Source organism: Lagenorhynchus albirostris, chromosome 1 (genome assembly GCF_949774975.1).
Source record: "Lagenorhynchus albirostris chromosome 1, mLagAlb1.1, whole genome shotgun sequence".
Classification (NCBI taxonomy): Eukaryota; Metazoa; Chordata; class Mammalia; order Artiodactyla; family Delphinidae; genus Lagenorhynchus; species Lagenorhynchus albirostris.
Window position 1 is genome coordinate 86,545,288 of NC_083095.1, and position 21,032 is coordinate 86,566,319.

General features: G+C 39.9%; 1 protein-coding gene and 1 long non-coding RNA gene across 12 annotated transcripts in view; one reads left to right on the forward strand and one right to left on the reverse strand.

Annotated features, from left to right (window-relative positions):
* Nucleotides 1–2,828: 2,828 nt before the first annotated feature.
* LOC132519997 (uncharacterized) lies at nucleotides 2,829–6,752 on the reverse strand. Its single transcript, XR_009540404.1, has 3 exons — nucleotides 6,439–6,752; nucleotides 5,669–5,722; nucleotides 2,829–3,104 (listed from the first exon to the last, which is right to left on the reverse strand). It is a non-coding gene; the product is annotated as an uncharacterized LOC132519997 (long non-coding RNA).
* The window catches only part of TMEM62 (transmembrane protein 62), a 33,466-nt gene continuing 18,849 nt past the window's right edge, over nucleotides 6,416–21,032 (forward strand). For 3 of the 11 annotated variants that reach the window (XM_060148598.1, XM_060148607.1, XM_060148615.1), the window contains exons 1-5: nucleotides 6,702–6,831; nucleotides 8,382–8,519; nucleotides 14,979–15,120; nucleotides 17,598–17,722; nucleotides 17,870–17,992. In XM_060148598.1, the coding sequence (XP_060004581.1) occupies nucleotides 8,440–8,519; nucleotides 14,979–15,120; nucleotides 17,598–17,722; nucleotides 17,870–17,992 (470 nt within the window). In that variant the 5' untranslated portion in view covers nucleotides 6,702–6,831; nucleotides 8,382–8,439. Of the gene's footprint in view, nucleotides 6,832–7,104; nucleotides 7,217–8,381; nucleotides 8,520–10,745; nucleotides 10,792–14,978; nucleotides 15,121–17,597; nucleotides 17,723–17,869; nucleotides 17,993–21,032 lie in introns of those variants that run through there. The other 8 variants (XM_060148554.1, XM_060148560.1, XM_060148543.1 and 5 more) reach the window with 7 other exon arrangements.

Genomic DNA, 21,032 nt, shown 5'->3' on the forward strand with positions numbered 1-21,032 from the left:
CTACTTTAGCTTTCTATGGAAATTGAAGCCATGCTCCATAGCGTTAACAGAAGCTGGTAACTAATGAAAATTCTTGAGCTTATCTTACAGAACAACAGGTGTGGGAACAGCTTGTTAAAACCCCTCTGCCTGTAAATGGCCTTCATTGATTAAGGTTTTCTTCCTTCCTTCCTTCCTTCCTTCCTTCCTTCCTTCCTTCCTTCCTTCCTTCCCTTCCATCCTTCCTTTCTTCCCTCCCTTCTTCCTTCCTTCTTTCCTTTCTCTCTCTCTCTCTCTCTTTCTTTCTTTCTTTCTTTTTTCTTTCCACACCTTCCCATCTTCACACAGCCTAGTTGTTTCACAGAAACTTGCAGTTAGCTCTTGCCCAGTGCAAGCTGTCTGGGGCTGTGTGACCTTTAAAACTGGGCCAGGGCAGGTGTCTGATGAATAGCCTCTTGATGTGAGACAGCCGGAAAACTCCACCCTCTAATCATGCTAAGCAGTTCCATCTTCAATATGCAGAAACATGTAACCCATATGCACGTGCACGGAACACCGATTACCTCAGCTTTTCCCCTACCTCCAATCACCTTTCCCCATGCCTAAGACCGCCCTGCTTACCCCATAAATATCCCACCCCCATCGCCTTTGGGGAGGCAGATCTGAGACTTGTTCTCTCATTTCCTTGTCTGGCTGCCTTGTGAATAAACTCTTTCTCAGCCATAATCCTCAGAGTCTCAGCGTTTGGCTTACTGTGTGTTGAGCAAATGGACCTCACTGGGTAACAAAATGACTTCACAGAACAATGATTTAATAATACAGTTTCAGATTTTAAAATAACGTTAGTATAGAAATAGCGATCTGATGGCAATTGCTATCATAAAGATAGCAAGCAGCAATTTACCATGAAAGCAAACTTTCCTAGAATTAAAGTCAAGGGAGGGGCTTCCCTGGTGATGCAGTAGTTAGGAATCCGGCTGCCAATGCAGGGGACACGGGTTCAAGCCCTGGTCCGGGAAGATTCCCACATGCCGCGGAGCAACTAAGCCTGTGTGCCACAACTACTGAGCCCACACGCCATAACTGCTGAAGCCCGCGTGCCTAGAGCCCGTGCTCTGCCACAAGAGAAGCCACCGCGCTGCAATGAAGAGTAGCCCCCACTCGCCGCAACTAGAGAAAGTCCGTGTGCAGCAACAAAGACTCAACGCAGCCAAAAAAAAAAAAATAATTTAAAAAAAAGTGAAGGGAGAATCTTTCACTTGGACATTTCACAATACAATGTACATTGTCATCAATACTCATGTTTATGAGTCATATTGTTCAATTTATGAGTATTGATGACAATGTACATTGTATTGTGAAATGTCCAAGTGATAAATTCTCCCTTCACTTTAATTCTAGGAAAGTTTGCTTTCATGGTGAATTGCTGCTTGCTATCTTTATGAGATTACAAGAAATCTACCTTTCTCCTTTGACTGTCAGGAACTGAGAACCAGCTTTTATACTAATTTGTAGTGATTAGCTGGTCAAACCAGTATTTCTCTGGAGAATCATTAACCATCATGACATAAATAAATTCCTGTTTCTACTCACTTTTGTTACTGAACAAAGTTCGTGTGCCCGATGCACAGTGAGGCCAAGTAGATCAAAATGTTGAAGCCTGGAGCAGAGAAAGGTTTACTGCAGGGCCAAGCAAGGAGAACAGGTGGCTCATGCTCAAAAACCCTGGACTCTCTGATGGTTTTGGGGGAAAAGTTTTTACAGGCAAAATTTGGGATGCGGGCTGTATGGTGTGTGGCTTTCTTTTGATTGGTCGGTGGTGAGGGAACAGGGCGGTGTTCCAGGATTCTTGTGCTCAGTCTGAAGTTACCATCCTCCACCTGGGTGGGGGCCTTAGTTCCTGCAGAACTCAAAGGTATTGTTATGTATATATTCCTTCAAGAGGAACCAGGACCCTGCCCCAAGGCTGCACTATTGTTTCTTGGTGGCTCCTCCCTTGTCTCTGTATCCCTTCACTTCCCTGATTAGCAACTGTTTGAACCTGCCCTTTGGAACTTAGGGGAGGTTAAGGAGGCTGAATGAAGCCCATCTCCTACAAACAAGAGATGGGGGACACAGAAAGGAGGGATGGCCCCATAGGGTTCTGATCTGTTTCACTTTGAGCACCTTGGGTGAAGCAGCTTGGTTACAATTCAGTGTCTGAAATTCAAACTGCTGGCCTTTGTGACTTTAAACCATGTTTCTCTGTCCAAGATATCTTTACAGCAAGTCTGTTCCTATCATCTATCACATGGCTTCTTGTTGTATTCCATTTCTGGAAAATGATTTTCATATCTTTGAGGTAGGTTCCTCCAAAACCTCTTCAAATGCATTTTTTATATGCTACATTGCCTGTGTTTTAAATCAGATTATCTCAACCATATCTTCCAAATTTGCTTTAAAGATATTCATCCAGATTTAAATTTGCTTTAAAGATATTCAACCATATCATCCAAATTTGCTTTAAAGATATTCATCATTCATCTGGATGAATGGCACAGTATTAGACAAAACCAAAAACTTTATTCATATGGACAATGGTCTCTACACATACACTATAGCCCTAGTTTTTTTCATCACTAGAGTTCCAAATTTTATACTAACTTTCAGCTATCTTTTGTTCTTCCTTCAAATATCCAATCAGCTGTCAAATTCTGTAGTCTCTGTCTTTACAATCCTTCCTTTCTAATCTCAGTGTCACACTCTTCCACCTTCCTACTTCAGGCCTTTGTAATTACCCACCACCTGGATATCTTAGTCCATTCAGGCTGCTATAACAGAATATCACAGACTGGGTGGTTTGTATAACAGAAATTTATTTCTCACTGTTCTGGAGGCTGGAAGTGTAAGATCAGGGTGCCAGTGTGGTCAGGTTCTGGTGAAGACACTCTTCCAGGTTGCAGACTGCTGACTTCTTGCTGTGTCCTTGATCTTGGGTGGCCTAGGCCTGTAGTGGCTTGAAGCAGGATTTTGTTTCCTCATCCAGAGACTGAAGTCAGGCCGTGTCAGTTAGAGTGCTGAATCCTAGCCAATAGACCACCAGGGACAGTGTCCAGTTGTTGCTGAAATGTCGGCTTCCCTGTGCACTGATGCTGAACAGAAATATGGAGACAGGGATTTTGGAGAAAGAGAGAGATGGCTTTATTTTTCTGCCAGGCTGAAGGGAAGACACAGCAGGCTAGTGTCTCAAGAACTGTGTCCCCCCACTCCTTGGGAATCAGGTAAGATTTTATATGTGGGGCTCGCAGTTCGGGGTATAACATAAGGATCAAAGTAGTGAAAGTCTTGCACTCTTCCTTTCCTTTGCATTATTTCAAAACAGTCATAGCTGGCGTCAGGCTGTCCGGTAATTGAGGTCCTGCAGGCTGGTAATTGTGTCTGTTTGCCTCTGGTTTATTGCCCGGTGACCTTGTTTCTGAAATGCAAAAACTACAGGGGGTGATTTGTTACCAGGGGCATATAGAATGTAAGTGCTTGGAGGTAATAAGGTTAGGGGGTGACAGGCATCCTGTGTGAGGATGTAACTCACACAGAGTTAAGGATGATAGGTGTCAAATGTAAATTACATAGTGTCAGGGAGTGAGATTAGCTTTGTAAAGTATAAATCTAGTTACTACAAATTAGTGACAGTTAAAGTAAAACAAGGAGTGATTAACTCTTTCAGGCCAGGTTATGTTTCTTCTCTAGCTTGTTTGCTGTTCCCTTTGTTTTCCTTGCTCTCAAGAGAAGAAGAAAGAAAACTCTCACTGCTATTTACATTGCAACATAGTGACAAGGCCCTGGCCCTTGGCTTTGTAGAAATCAATTTCCCCAGGAGACAGAAAGTAGTGAAACAAGTAAAGTGTTTATTAGGAGGAAAAAGAGTACCTGTGAATAGACACACATGGGCGGTCGCAGAGAGAGAGTTGTGTGCTCTCGTGGTAGTCTGAATCACTTATATGGGGCATTTGTTCTGGGTTTCCTCTGGCCAATCATCTTGCTCTGCCTGGTTCTGAGTCCCTATTTGGTTTATCTCAGGGTCCTCCCATGTGTGCACACATGCACATCTCTTAGCCAAGATGGATTCTAGCGAAGAGGCCTATGGGTAGGTTGACGTCACTCCCTTTTTGACCTCCAAGGAGCCTTTCTGCACATGTGTAGTTGGGAAGGTCTCCTTGACTTCGAGAATGAGAAATATGTGGTCTCTTTATCTTTTATCTGGGCAGGGCTCAGCTCCTCTCTGCTACTGTCCCCCCACAGGGGACAAACTCCAGCTTCTCAGCCTGGGGTACACCTATCTCCTGCCTCATCCTCACATGGTGGAAGGGGCCAGGGATCTTTCTAGGGTCTCTTTCATAAAGGCACTAATCCCATTCAGGAGGTTGGGGCCCAAAGCCCCCACCTCCAAATACTATCAACATATGAATTTTGTGGGGACATATTCAGATCGTAACACAGGATTAGTGCAGTATTCTTTTAACAGGACTCTCTGCCACATCCCTCTGTTTAATTGGTTCCCTATGCCATTGCCAGATCTATCTTCACTCTTGGCATTTATAGAGGCTTTCTGTTGCAGGAAAAAAAAAAGGGGGGCACAAGAAGAGGGTCATGTCCCAGGTCTTGAGTGAGTCTGTGGGACTGGCCGCCAAGTGAGGGTCCTTGGCTTTGCACAGGAAAGAATTCAAGAGTGAGCCATAGAAAAGTGAAAGCAGGTTTATTTAGAGAGATACACGTTCCATAGACAGAATGCGGTCCATATCAGAAGGTGAGAGTGGCCATGGGAGAAACACACTCCAAAGACAGAATGAAATGTAGTCCCTCTCAGAAAGTGGGAGTGGCCTCGAAATACGGCATGGTTAGTTTTTTATGGGCTGGGTAATTTCATAGGCTAATGAGTGGGAGGATTATTTCAACTATTTTGGGGGAAAGGCAGGGATTTCCAGGAATTGGGCCTCTGCCCACTTTTTGGCCTTTTATGGTCAGCCTCGGAACTGTCATGGCGCCTGTGGGTGTGGTGTGTCATTTAGCATATGCTAATGTATTACAATGAGCATATAATGAGGCTCAAGGTCTACTGGAAGTTAAATCTCCCGCCATCTTGGACCTAGGTGGTTCTAACCAGTTTTTGTTGTATCCTCAACATCTATGTCATTCTTTTAAAGGTTGTGCCCTGCCCCCTTCCCTCCTGTTTCAGTTCCAGGAGTCTGTCCCCACCTTCCACCCCCCACCACCCAACTGCCAAAACCACTGGGTGCCAAAGTCCCAAATTTGGCCCTCTGTATCTGCAGCTTCCACACCCCTATGGGTTGGTTGAATCCACAGATGCCCAACCCCTGGATAAGGAAGACTCTCACTGTCTCTTCAACATGACCTGCGTTTTCTCACCTTAATGCTCTGGTTCATGTTGTTAGGTCCTGGTGGAAAGTGCTTCTCCCCATCCTGCCCCCAATCTCTGCCACTCAGAAATACTATCCATCCTTTATATGCCACCTCCTTAATTAAACTTTTCCAGAGTCTCTCCAAAGAAGTGATCTCTCCAGGTTTTAACCTTCCTCTAGCATTTTATATCTCAATGTCACTTGTAGCAAAATGGCATGTTCTTCTCAACCTCATTTATGTATTTCTCTCTGCTACATAAACTTCTAAGATAGTGAACTTTTTAGCTACTTACCATTATGTTTCTTTATGTTTTCTGCTTAGATCAATGTCTTGAATTCCAAAGGTACTAAAAAAATATTTAATGAATTGAAATAGGCATAACTTAAATACTGGCAACACAGCCCAATAAAATAACTCAAAAAGGGGTTAAGAAGGGGGCTGTATTCATATAAAACTGTTTATTGAGAACAGAAATATGTTTATCCAGAATATTTTTCAAAACATGTTTATTCAAAAATGTTTATTCAGAACATAATAAACAATCCAAAAGTTCAACAATAAGGGAATGGTTAGATAAATTAAGGGCAGGGCCCTAATGTAATTCTTCTCTTGTACCTGGCCCATTGGAAGTATTTTAAAATGTATTAAATGAATGGCACACCACCGTATTAGACTATTATGCAACCAAGTGCACATGAAATCAGTTTTAGGAAAAAACAACTTTCACAAAACATACGGATTAAATCTATAGAAAACCTACAGAGCGACTTTGTTAATAATCAGAAGGAACCAGAGAAAGCCACCTGCCACATGTGTGCAGCAATTTTTAAAAGGCGTCCTCATACATACTTTGATTCTCACAACAACCCTGTGAAGTACGCTCGGTAGGTATTAACTCTGGTTTGCAAGGAAACCGATCACCGAGGTCCGGCATGATTGACTAAGGCGGAGTCAGGACGCTAGCCTCCGCCTCCCAGACCCGGGCTCCTTCCCTGCCACCCCAAGGCTACTGCGAGTGGCGCTGGGGGCGGGGGGGGGGGGGTGTCAAGGTTTTTTTTTTACCCCGCATTGCATTAGCAAACCGAGCCCAGAGCCGCGGGCGGCTTGCAGGTACACAGCCAGGCGCAGGTGCCAGCGCCGGCTGGCCAGACCGGCGCCGTAGGCCCCGCGACCATAGAGTCCGGAAGTGCGGCCAAAGCAGCTCCCGGTGGGCACCGCTCGGTCCCGGCCGGTCCCTGACCCGGCCCCGCACTCGCGTGCCGCGCCCCGGCGGGAATGGTCGCAGCGCTGGCCGTCAGGGTGGTCGCCGGGCTGGCGGCCGCGGCCTTAGCGGCAGTGCTCTTGGAGCACTACGGCCTGGCTGGGCCGCCCTCGCCACTGCCCCAGCCCCGCACCCCCCGGAGCCCGCACCCTGCGCCGGGCCTCGGAGCCAGCAACATCTTCTGGGGTCTGCAGGTGACGCAGCGGGAGCTCAGGCGGGGGCTGGGTGGGTGCAGAGCTGGCGCCGCGCGGTGAGACGCCAGCAGTTAACGCGGGGTCGCGACCCGCTCCTGTTTGGGCCCACACTCTGGGCTGGGGGAGAGGGGGTTGGTGCTCCGTCCTTCCCTGGGGGTTTCGTTGATGCACTGCGTCTTTGCCTTTTACTTCCGCCGGAGAGAGCCGCTGGGTCTCTGTTCGTGCTGCCTCCTCCTGACTCAGATATCTCTGTTTAACACCTGCTTTCGGCAGATATCCGACATTCACCTGAGCAGGTTTCGCGATCCAGGCAGAGCTGTAGACTTAGAGAAGTTCTGTTCTGAAACTATTGACATCATTCAACCAGCTCTCGTCCTAGCAACAGGTAGGGAGGATTGCCGTGCTGTCATGTTGTTCTGTGGTCCGGATGGTAGAATGAAAACAGGGCTGCAGCCTTTTAATTTGGGGACGTTAGGGGGGAACTTTAGCTACAGCCTCAGGTGAGTCCTCCTCCTGTAGAGGAGATAGGATATTATAATTTCCTTTGTCTATGGATAACTGAGTCAAGATCCGGGCTAAATGACTTGCCATAGCAAGGTTTTGGCCAAGCGGTGGAAGCAAGGCTCATGATTCTCGCGTTAGTGTTCCGTCTGCCGTCTGTTATCTGTTTTTTGTTGTCGTTATTGCAGCTCTGGATTTGAGAGAGACTTAGAGAAATCCCCTTAACCAGAAATGAAAAGTTCTGCTCCTCCTCCTCTTCCTCTTCTTCTTTTTTTTTCTTAACTTTTCCATTTTCCTTACAGTATTAATCTTATATTGTCAGTTGTTTGAGGCTTCAGGTAACTCAGGACACTTTTTTTTTTTTTTCCATCCTTTGGTACTTCTGTGAGTTGGTTCCCTAGAGTGTTCAAACAACCCAAACCCTTTGCTCCCAACTGTGTTGGAGAAGAAGCTAAAGGAGCATCTACCCCGGCTCTTGGGGGATTCATCTTTCACCCACCTTACTGAAACACCTCTGCTGATATGATGGAGTCCTCATTTTATGGACAGTCTCAATTTCAAATGTCTGTCTAGTTTCCCAGAAATTTTGGTATTTCATTTTCCAAACTACACCTTCCAGATTGTTTCTTGCCATAAAAATAATACTTGGTCAGATCACATATCCTGATTTGGGGTTTGGAAAATAAGGTTACCATAGATATTTACACCTTCCCAAAGTGTTGGAATTTCTTATTAAAGAGTTTTCATTTCATCAGAGTCTCAAGATGCATTTTGTACTGCTCCCTTTAAAGATACATTTTTCACAACCTATTTCTAATATCACAGGAAGTTAAATAGGCACTTGCTAACCTATAAGAAACAAATAAAGCCCGTGCTGAGAATCTTATTTTCAGTGGCTTGCTTTGGACAGAGATGGATTCATAAGTGGTTATGCTAATACATGTTGAGTACTTTAAATATCTTTGTTCTTCAGTGTGCATTAAAAAAAAATTGAACCCCCAGCCCAGCTTTATTTTGCATTGTTATTCAATTCTTATGTAAACCTACAGGAGACCTGACAGACGCCAAAACAAAGGAAAATTTGGGATCTAGGCAGCAGGAGGAAGAATGGCAAACTTACCAGGGTATTCTGAAGAAGACAAGGGTCATGGAAAAAACCAAGTGGCTCGATATCAAAGGAAATCATGGTAAGAGTCAAGTCCCAGTTATAATTAAGACTAGATTTTTTTCCCTCAGGAGCCTAGATTCTCCAATTTAAATTGTAAAATTACAAAATGGGACATTGTAACTTAAGCTTAGGTATACTAAAGGCCACAACTGTGAAATTCAACGATAATATGTGATTTTAAAACTTCAGATGTCACTGTTAGACCTTGAGGGGGAAACTGGTATGGTTTCTTTCTTCCTTACATGGAAGAAAAGCATATAGCAAAATCCATGCAGATGGACGTTTAAAAAGATATAATTTTGCTAAGTGAAAGAAGCCAAACCCATAAGTCTACATTACTGTATAATTCCATTTATATGACATTCAAGAAAAGGCAAAACTATAGACAGAGAACAATCTGTGGTTGCAAAGGGTTGAAGATGGAGGGAGAGGCTGACTAAAAAGAGGCATCATGAGATAATTTTGCTGGGTAATAGAACTGTTCTGTATGTTGATTGTGGTGGTAGATACATGACTATGCATTTGTCAAAATCCATAGAACTGTACATCACAAAGATTGAATTTTGCTGTATATATATTTAAAAATTAAAATTACAAATATATTCCAATATGCATGGAGAGAGAAATGGATAACCCCTTCCCATTTTTTAGATTATGATTGTTGTGTTAATAAGGAATTGAACTGTTTTCCAAGAGTCCTGATGGTAGATCTGTTTGTTTCATAAAGGTTGACTTTCTTATTGGTTACTTAAGTATTTCATTTGTTTGCTTCACTTGATTATTCATTGCTGATGAGTACCTATTTATATATTTTTTAAAAAGCTATCTTTTAAAATTCTATCTGGTGAAATACACAGCTATTGGTTAGATCGAAAAATCCCTCTTTATAAAAACAGTTGACCCTTGAAGAACGTGGGGGTTAGGGGCACTGACCCCCAAGCAGTCAAAAATTCGGATATAACTTTACAGTCGGCCCTATGCATCTGCAGATTCAACCAGCCAAGGATCTATGTAGTACTATAGTATGTATGTATTGAAAAAAATCTGCATATAAGCGGATTGACATAGTTCAAACCTGTGTTGTTCAAGGGTCAACTATAGTTCTTACTAAGCAGCTAGAAATTATAAATTAAAAATAGGATTCTGGCTTACAACTTTCTCTGGTATGTTTACATTCCCTTTTTTCCCTGATCTTAATTAAGGGTACAAGTCAAATTCTTTTGCAATAAAAGCAAATCTGTGTATATTAAAAAAGTGTTCCAAGCCAAACTACTGATATATTTAAAGTAACAAATATCAAATGGAGTTTTGTGATTAAATAATTTGGATAGTCCTTTGGAATTCATAATCATTTAATTTGACTTGTATAGGCATAAATGCTTATGGTATATATGTGTGTGTGTGTGCGTGTGTATATATATATATAAATCTTTATTAAGATTTAACTATAATAGGGAGTTCTTTGGTGGTCTAAATGTTAGTATTCGGCACTTCACTGCCGTGGCCTGGATTCAATCCCTGATTCAGAAACTGAGATCCCACAAGCCATGCAGTGTAGCCAAAAAAAAAAAGATTTAACTCTAACAGAATTGTTCTCTTAGCAAGAGGATTATATACACAATAATATTTCTTTTGGCCTAAATTGAGCTTTCAGCTTACTTTCTAAGGTTATTAGAAATGTTGTGGATTCTTGGAAGTCAAAGCTGATCAACAATTTTAGCCTATTGCAACCAAGCAATCAAGCTCTATGAAATTATTATATTTCCAGATAAGTATTCTATGATGTCCTTAACCTTTTCCCTTACCATTATATAACTTCTTTGTTACTGAAGCTTTTTTAAGATTTAAAAAGAGGGGCTTTGGCCCTGTTATCAAAGTCATCTGCTGTTTAGAAGCCCATGACATGGATCCATATATCAGGCATGAATCCAGTCCTTCCTGGCTTCCAGAATCACACAATTAAAACAGCAGCAACAGTGGTCCAGTCTTATAACTTCAAATTGATTTATTCTGAGTAGTACATAATTCAAAATATTTATTGTTCTTCAGTATACTATGTGCTTTAGATAAGTTTCCAGATAACCTGAATTCTATTATCAAGTTTTAAAAATTAAATGCCAATCTAATTAATTGGCATCTATCATCTAAAGTGTTATTGAAAGAATTGTCATTTTTCTTTAGTCATTAATATGTTTGCATTTTTCTTTTTAATATAGATGATGTTTGCTCTTTTCTTTTTAATTAGATGCATTCAACATTCCAAGTCTGGAGAGTGTTGAGAATTATTACAGGTACTGTAATGAACAGACGACAGACCACAATGTAGAGTCTGTTACAGGGAGGGTGCAATCAATTCACTGAATGGGTGAAAACATTTTTTAACAGAGAAAAGAACCTCTGGTAATTTAGAAAAGGAGCCTTTTAGTTTATTATTATTATTTTGGTGATTCATTTTTTGTTTGTTTGCTTGGACCTCTTCTTTCTTTTTATACTTTTTTAAAAAAATATTTATTTATTTTTGGCTGCATTGGGTCTTCGTTGCTGCATGAGGGCTCTCTCTAGTTGCAGTGAGCAGGGGCTACTCATTGCGATGCGTGGGCTTCTCATTGCAGTGGCCTCTCTTGTTGTGGAGCATGGGCTCTAGACACACAGGCTTCAGTAGTTGTGGCATGCAGGCTCAGCAGTTGTGGCTCGCGGGCTCAGCAGTTGTGGCTCATGGGCTCTAGAGTGCAGGCTCAGTAGCTGTGGTGCATGGGCTTAGTTGCTCCACGGCATGTGGGATCTTCCTGGACCAGGGATCGAACCCATGTCCCCTGCATTGGCAGGCGTATTCTTAACCACTGCGCCACCATGGAAGTCCCTTTTATTCTTTTTTTTTTTTTTTTTTTTTTTGCAGTACACGGGCCTCTCACTGTTGTGGCGTCTCCCGTTGCGGAGCACAGGCTCCGGACGCGCAGGCTCAGCGGCCATGGCTCACGGGCCCAGCCGCTCTGCGGCATGTGGGATCTTCCCAGACCGGGGCACAAACCCGTGTCCCCTGCATCGGCAGGCGGACTCTCAATCACTGTGCCACCAGGGAAGCCCCCTTTTATTCTTTTTATTTCATATACTTTAATGCTTTTTGTCGACTAATGGTACTTTTAATATTCTATAAGACTTTTTTTTTCTTGCCATTGATGCACAAAATAAATCGTTTAGATCAGAGCTTGTCAACCAGAGTACTGTGGATTTTAATAATGCTGATGAGATACTGATTCTCTTAGCCTCTGGGGTGGCCGAAGAGCCCAGTTGTTCACCCCTTGCTGCTTTGTCCAGTATGTCATACAAATATTAAAAAAAAATTTTATGTGCATGAATATGAAAAAGGCAATGAATATGAAAGGATATTTAAGTTAGAAAGTCCATTCTCTAGTTTTACTATATTGGAATTCTTCTTTTGGCTGTAATTTCACTTTCTGTTCCAGGGTATTCAGTAGCTTTGTTTTACACTGTCAGTCCGTCAAGTAGCAAGTCTTAAGAGCCTATAATTAGTTGGATAGTGTGAGAGATACAAGAGCTAATATTAAAAAATATGGCCTCTAGCTTCAAGTAAGTCTAGCTAAGGGAGATAAAAATTGTTCAGGAAACAATTAGAAAAGAACGTGAAAAAAAAAACCATGAAGGAATGGCTGTGAAATGCTAGATTATTTATTTTTTTATTTTTATTTTTTTTGCGGTACGCGGGCCTCTCACTGTTGTGGCCGCTCCCATTGCGGAGCACAGGCTCCAGATGCACAGGCTCAGCGGCCATGGCTCACGGGCCCAGCCGCTCCGCGTCATGTGGGATCCTCCTGGACCGGGGCATGAACCCATGTCCCCTGCATTAGCGGGCGGACTCTCAACCACTGTGCCACCAGGGAAGCCCTAGATTATTTATTACACTTAATTATCACTATGAGAAATCAGAAAAGGCAGAGGTTAGCATGGGGTGGACATAGAGCAGCCTTTATTTTTTATTGAGATATAATTGACATATAACATTGTGTAAGTTTAAGGTATACAGTGTGTTCATGTGATACATTTATATATTGCAATATGACTGTCACCATAGGGTTAGCTAATAACCCTATCACAAGTGACACAGTTACTGTTTCTTTTTTTGTGGTGAGAACAATTAAGGTCTGGTCTGTTAGCAACTTTGAAGTTTATAATACAGTATTGTTGACTATAAGTACTATACTGTGCTTTAGATCTCTAGAACTTACTTATCTACTAGCTGCAAGTTAGAGAAGACTTTGTAAAAGAAGTGAAAATTGTGTCCAGTCTTAAAAAAGACGGGTAGCATTTGGAGAAGTAAGAAATTCTGAGGGGTATATTTTGAAAGGATTAGTATAAACAGAGCTTTAGTTGCATGCCACAACTAAAAGATCCTGCATGTTGCAACTGAAAGATCCCACATGCTGCAACGAAGATCCTGTGTGCCACAATGAAGACCCGATGCAGCCAAATAAATAAATTTTAAAAATTTAAAAATACATTAAAAAGCTGGAATGAGCTTTTGGGGGGCAGTAAGGAAACTGCTATCACCAGAATAAAGGTTCATATTGAGGATTGGTGTGACACTGGGTAGATAGTGTAGAGCCAATTTATGGAGGTGTCAAGTGACAAGTGACAAGCACAAAAATTTAGATGTGATGGGTAATAGTTTATAATCCAGTATAGGTTCCTAAGGAGATAAGTAACAATGAAAATAGTATTTTATAAAGGGCAGACACACAACAAAATAGGGATAGGGATAAAAAGAAAAAGAGAGAGATTAGAGTTGTGTAGACCAAATAGAAGAATCCTGCAGCAGTCTAACCATCATAAGGAAAAGGCCTGAAATGAATATAAGACATACCTGTCTGAAAAAGGGTCATGGATATGGGGATGGTGACATGAATTTGAGGATGGTAGGTCAAAAAGCATTGGTTAACATATAACTAGAGTCACCTTAACTTGGAAGAGGAGGTTGTCCTCTTTTGTTAAAGTGAGGAAGGAAAAGGACAGAGATGAACATCTTTCACTTCTTATTAACTGTTTGTATCTTTGATGGCGACTGTGGGAAAGGGCTTAACAGACATTTTCAAAGAATCAGTAGGACTTAGGGACTGATTAGTTATTGGGAAGGTAAAATTATTAGTCACTTTAAAGTTTCTTACCTTTAAATTTTTGTTTCTAACCACCTAAAGTTTATCCGGATTTAATATGTGACATTTTGCTAGAGATGTAGACATTACAGAAATATCAAATGGAAGGAAAAAAATCTTAAGGTTAAATCTTGATCTCTACAATGACTCAGAGATGCCAAAATCCAGAATTCAAAAACTATTGTATATTTTAACCTCTGCTTTCAAGTAGTTGGATTTTATTTTAGATAGTTGGATTTTAATATGTCAAAAATGTAGGAAAGAAAACAACTTATGTAAGATTATAAGATCCTGAAGAATAACTCTGAAAACAAACTAAGCAGGAAAAATATAAATACAAATCTTAATGAGGAAAAAACCCTGAAATAGAAATTCAAAATATACCAAGAGGAGCTAATTGACTATTAATTGTAATATCTATGATAATATATTTATTTATGATGTATTTGTTGGCTGTTGCTTAAAAATAGCTCCCTGATAGCACATTAAATTTCAGAAGTTTATTTGTATTTTTTTCATATGTGCTCTTAGGTAAAACATCATATAAGACACTTAGATATTTTCTTATAATGTTCTGACATTTGAATAATAAAGGTATACTCCAAATATAATCTATACTTTCTTTCACATTTATTCAACAAATACTTAATGAGTGCCGACGCTGTGTACTCTGTTACCCATCTTTACTCTCCAACTTTCTGGACACTTGAATACTGCTGATACTTAAGGTGGTGAGGACTTTCATTACTGGATGTGGACCCTGTGTATGTTTTCAATATATTTTTAGGAACCGAAAAAAGATTTACTGGCCCAGACCTAACATTTTTCTCCTGGCTTGATGACTTCATCTTTGCAAGGCTTTATTGTGACTTAAGCCTCTGCAGTCCTGTTTCAAGAAGTAAACAGTTGTATCTCACTACACCAAGAATTCTGCTAGGTACTTAGAAGGCCCTCACTAAAATTTTTGATGATTGATAAATACCATTTCCCTGGATTCTGACTAATCTCTTTTAAAATGTTTTAAATTTTAATGGAATTAGCCACGTACTTCTCTGCTTTGCTTGGTGACCTTGTGCTTGGTTACTGATGAATATGTTTGCCTGAATCTTTGGAGACAATGGGAGAAAATCTTTAAAATTTCTTTTAATCGATGTATCCATTGTGGATCTAGTTTTGTGTATTTCTCTGTCAGATCACGGAAATTTCCTTTTCAAAGGGAGGCAAAATATAGTGTGATATTAGGGCAGGAATTTAAACTCATTCTGTTATTTTATGATTACACTAAAACTTTCCTGTCTTGTATTTTTTAGGAAATATTCTGCTGTACGTAGGGATGGCTCTTTCCATTACGTCCACAGTACTCCCTTTGGCAACTATTCTTTCATCTCTTTGGATGCCACCCTAAATCCAGGGCCTAAGAGACCTTTTAATTTCTTTGGAATTTTAGATCAGGTACAGTAAAAAATCTCACTTCCCTTTGCAGCTAACCTATTTTATCTTTTCCCAGATACATGCGGCTCACTTAAAGTTATACTAGGTAAACAAGTTCTTATCTAGAAATGCTTGAGGAAAATTCTGCTGTGGTTACAGGTATGGCTAGAAGAAATTATCGACTACTTGAACCCTATTATTGTTATCCCTGTCCTTGTTCCAAAATCTGGGAAAGCAGTACCTCACATTTTACATTAATTCAGTAAACAGTTGTTAAATATGTACTGGGACTTCCTTGGTGGTCCAGTGGTTAAGACTCCTTGCTCCCAATGTGGGAGACCAGGCTTTGATTCCTGGTCAGGGAACTAGATCCCGCATGCCACAACTAAGAGCCCGCATACTGCAACTAAAAGAGCCCTTATACTAAAACGAAGATCCTGCATGCCGCAACTAACCCAGCGCAGCCAAATAAATATTTTTAAAAAATAAAATAAATATGTACTAAGTGCAGCATGCACTTTGCAAGGCGCAGGGCATACAGCTTTGTATACTATATGGTATATTCCTAAATCCCCACAGTTGCCATTTCTAACTAATGGTCTATATTTTTTTGGTACGAGAAGAGCAACCATCGAAGTAAATGAGTTTTCTTTTTTTTTTTTTCCATTTATTTTTTGTCTGCATTGGGTCTTCATTGCTGCATGCGGGCTTTCTATAGTTGTGATGAGCGGGGGCTACTCTTCTTGCGGTGTACTTGCTACTCTTCCTTGCGGTGCACGGGCTTCTCATTGCAGTGGCTTCTCTTGTTGCAGGGTACGGGCTCTAGGTGTGTGGGCTTCAGTAGTTGTGGCATGTGGGCTCTATAGTTGTGGCTCGTGGGCTCTAGAGCCCAGGCTCAGTAGTTGTGGCGCACAGGCTTAGTTGCTCCACGGCATGTGGCATCTTCCCAGATCAGGGATCGAACCTGTGTCCCCTGCATTGGCAGGCAGATTCTTAACCACTGTGCCACCAAGGAAGTCCTAAATAAGTTTCTTTTAAAGTATTTTTCGTTAAGCTCGGTGAAAATTGTTGCTGGATTAAAACTGTATGGAAAGTCACATCTGAGAACCTCTAATTATTTCTTGGTACGGCAAATGTCAACTCATTATTGAGCACGTGCCCAAATGCAAGACATATGTGTCCATATATAAGAATACAAGGGTGATAAGATCAAGTGCTTGGCCTCTTAGAATATTTAATGTACTGGGGGGGCTTAAGACCTATACAGAAATAACTATAATAAAAGGCAGAATTTGCTAAGTGCTGAAAGATTTAAAGTGATATGAGGGTTCAAAGAAACTTGAGCAGAATATTGTTAAATGCTTTGGGTTTATTAGGCATTTTATTTAAGGAAGGTATATTTTGTTTCCTGTCTACTGAGTGTCTTTAGACAGAGTTGATCAGCTTATTATTTTAAAGCCTCCCCCTTAGAATAGTGTTTTTTAAGGTATGATTTGATAATCTGCATGAAAAGCAGCTGTTTTGTAAAATGCAGATTCCTAGGCTTTGTCTGAGACGTAACGAATTAGAAACTCTGAAAGTAGGGCCCAGGAATTCATTGCTATAAGCACTTTGGAGATAATATTAATGTATATATTTATATATACAAGTTATTTTAGAAATCATCTTTATGAGGGATGGTTTACAGACAATAAAATGCACTCATTTTGAGTATTTGAAGAGCTTTGACAAATATATATACTGGTGTAACTGTCAGCACAATCAAGACAGAACATTTCCATTACCCCAGAAAGTTCTCTTGTGTTGTTAGTCTTCACCTGCAGTCCCAGGGAACCACTGATGGGTTTTCTGTCAGTATAGATTAGTGCTGTTTGTTCTAGAATTTTACATAAATGAAATCATACAGTAGGTACTCTTGTGTCTGGCCTCTTTTGCTTAGTATGTTTTTGAGATTCATCCCTATTACTGTGTATATCCTTTTTATTGCTGAGTAGTATTCCGTTGTATGGGTATGGATATACTGCAATTTTTTGGTGGTTTCTAGTTTTTGTCTGTTATGAGTAGAATGTTGTAAATATTCAGGTACAAGGCTTTCTGTGGACATATGTTCATCTTGTTTTAGAAGTTTAGTTTCAATATCCTCTTTATTAATTGCACTGTGGTATACAGGGCTGAGAAGATTAGTGGTTCTTCTTCATTGCTGCAAAGAAATTTATAAATAAAGAAAAAAATTTATGTAATTTAAAGATTGTTTATTTGTTTCTTTATCTATCAAATGGGAATAATCCCTGTCCTCCTTAGTGCAGAGTTATTTTTAGGATCAAATGAATTGTATGTTTAAACAGTTTGAAACTTACAGAGGTCCATACAGGTCACTGGTTAGTAGGGTTTAAGCTTTAGACGTAATATTATAAAACCTCAAGGGAGTTGTGTAACCTCTTGACATTAGATTTCAGCCTGAGCTCTAATTAAAGCTCCTTCTGTTTTTCTGATTTCAGAAACAGATGGAGGATCTTTCATTACTGGCCAAGGAAAGTAGTCGGAGCAACCACAGTATTTGGTTTGGACACTTCACAACATCCACTATCCTTTCTCCATCACCAGGAATTCGGTCCATAATGAGGTGAGGCAAGCTTCCAAAATCAAAATGAATTGCTTTTAATTCTTTTATGTTGTTCTACCTATCTTGCTTTTCTGAAGAGATATTTTTATTAGTTTGGCATCACAAGTTATCTTTGTTCATTTATTTCATTTATTTTTCATTGGTTAGTTCGGCTACAGCTTATTTGTGTGGGCACCTCCACACACTTGGTGGACTGATGCCTGTTTTGCACACTCGTCACTTCCAGGGCACTTTGGAACTTGAGGTGGGAGACTGGAAGGATAACAGAAGGTAAGGGAACTACCCCACAGAATACAACTTATACGTGTAAGTTTTGCTAAAGCAATGATAGTTTTCTGATCACTATCATGAGTGAGTGATCCCAGTTAAGGAAAAACATGTGATATCTCTATGTTTTTGAAGGAATATATGTATCTGGCAGTCTTTATCCTTATGCAAAAACTTTGTTGCAGCAATTATGTTTGCCATCACTATGTTATGTTGGCTTTTCAAATGCATCCTCTAGGAAATAGTTCTCAAAATCTAGTATACACGAGATCTATGGAGGAGCTTATGAAAAATAAAAATTACCAGGCCCTGTCTCTAGAGATTTTGGCTGTGTTGGTCTGGGTTAGGACACAAGAAACTGCTTTTTTTTAAAAAGCCCACCAGATGCTCAATGGACCATACTTTGAGAAACACTAGGGCTAGAAATACGTCATCTTTTTCCCTGAATTTGATATTTGCCTTTCTAGTTATTGCTACAACATGTTAGTGATTTAAGTTCTTCAAACAGATTATAGTTGGTTTTATTAAGGTTAAAGTCTTTTAAAAATTATTATTATTAAACACTTTTTTAATTGAAGTATAGTTATACAATATTATGTAAGTTACAGTTGTACAGTATAGTGATTCACAATTTTTAAAGGTTATACTCCATTTATAGATATTATAAAATATTGGCTGTATTCCCTGTGCTGTTCAATATATCCTTGTAGCTTATTTTATATGTAATAGTTTGTACCTCTTAACCCCTACCTCTATCTTGCCCCTCCTCCCTTCCTTCTCCCCACTGGTAACCACTAGTTTGTTCTCTATATCTGTAAGTCTGTTTCTTTTTTGTTATATTCCCTAGTGTGTTGTATTTCTTAGATTCCACATGTAAGTGGTATCGTACAACATTTGTCTTTCTCTGTCTGACTTATTCACTTAGCATGATACCCTCCAAGTCCATCACTGTTGCAACTGGCAAAATTACATTCTTTTTTTATGGCTGAGTAGTATTTCATTGTATATGTACCACATCTTGTTTATCCATTCTTCTGTTGATGGACACTTAGGTTGCTTCCATATCTTGACAATTGTAAATAATTCTGCTATGAACATTGGGGTGCATGTATCTTTTCAAATTGGATATATACCCAGGAGTGGAAATGCTGGGTCATATGGTAGATCTAAGGTTAAAGTCTTCTGAAGAGAAAACATAACTTATTTATCAAAAGGATACAGTATAGTTAAATATATATTTATTGAGAAGAACGAAATAGATATATTTGAGAATAACTAAGTGCAAGTTTAAATATAAATAAGTATCACCTCATTGTTTTTTATCAATTGCTCTTTAACTTAGTCAAACCCAGTGCTATGAAGATATTAGGTACTTAGTGAATATTTGTTGAGCTGAATATGTTATCTTTCTAATAACTACAGTTGATCTTTGAGCAACACGGTTTGAACTGTGCAGGTCAACATATACTCAGATGTTTTTCACAAAATACTACAGTACCACACAATCTGTGGTTAGTTGAATCTGTGGATGTGGAACTGAGGATACAGAGGGCTGATTGGGAAATTATACTCGGATTTTCTACTGCTTGGGGGTCGGTGCCCCAACGCCCTCATTGTTCAAGGGTCAACTGTACTCCCATTCATTAAAAAGCAGCTTTATATCTTGGAAGGAACTTATTCATTTCAGTTGGCTTTTCTAGAAACTGTATAAGAGCTATGCTTGAAGCCTGTGATTAGTTGGCAACTGTAATTACTTTGAACTAAGACCTGTCTGTTCATGACTGTGAGGCTGTGGGCTGGGCTGGAATTGCCTTTACCAGGTAGCCTTCCTAACCCTTGATCAGCTTCTTTATTTCTTATAAATGCTACAGTTACAAGTTAAGTGATGTTAATTATGGAGCCATTTCCTTTCTTTCTCTTCCCACCTGCTCTCCTGTATTCCAACCCTGGGGTTTTATTTGGAGTTTGTTTTACTGAAAGGACCTAACCTTTACCTGCCCTTATAAACGTTTAAATTATATTAGTACAATAGAAGAGGTTTTTTTTTTTTGGCTGTGTCTTGTGGGATCCTAGTTCCCCAACTGGGGATAGAACCCCGGCCCTCAGCAGTGAGAGCATGGAGTCCTAACCATTGGACTGCCAGGGAATTCCCTAGGAGAGTTTTTAAAAACAGCTAGTGTATTAGTAATGTTAGACTAGGCTTTGTTGTGGATGCAAATAAATCTAGAAATATCAATGGCTTAACACAACAGATGTTTATTTTTTCATTTATGTAAATCAGTATAAGTCAGGGAAATTCTCCTCCATGGGGTAACTCAGGTATTCAGACTTCCTCCATCTTATAATGTGACTATTTCAACACCTCAATTCCAGGGCAGGCAAGAGATCACAGAGAACTCATATCCATTCTTAAGTACTTTGGACCAGAAGTGTGATACGTGTCACTTCTGTTCACAGCCCATTGGCCAGAACTAGTCACATGGCCCCAACCTAATACCAGGGAGACTGGGAAATGCAGGGGAGCACGTGGAGTATTTGGTGAGCACTATTGTTTCTGCCATAGCTAATCATTTCTCTCCTTAGTTCTAAAAGTTAGAAAATACAAAACTTTGGTTACTTTTTAGTGAATAGTTTTACCTTTCATTGTGCATTTAGAAAATCAAAACCACTTAACTTTTGCTGTTTTCTTTGAAATTATAGAAATAAAAGTTTAAAAGAAGAATTAAAGGTTTCTAAGTGTGTTTATTTTAATATTTTATGTAGCATTGTTGATGGGATGAAGAATGTCAGATATTATTAGACTTATGATGAATGTTTTAGGTTCAAAATAGTCTTAAAGTATAGAAATCAAATGACTTAATTCAACAAACATTTATTTAAAAATTAAAGAGTACATGCTATGTACCAGGCATTGTTCTAGGACACAGTAAAAATTCATTGCTTCAGTCAGATCCCAGTTTTGACACATGTCACATGTGCCAAAATGTATAAAGTGATAAGGGCAAGGGAAGAAAGAGGAACAATATTATTTACTCTGCATTCA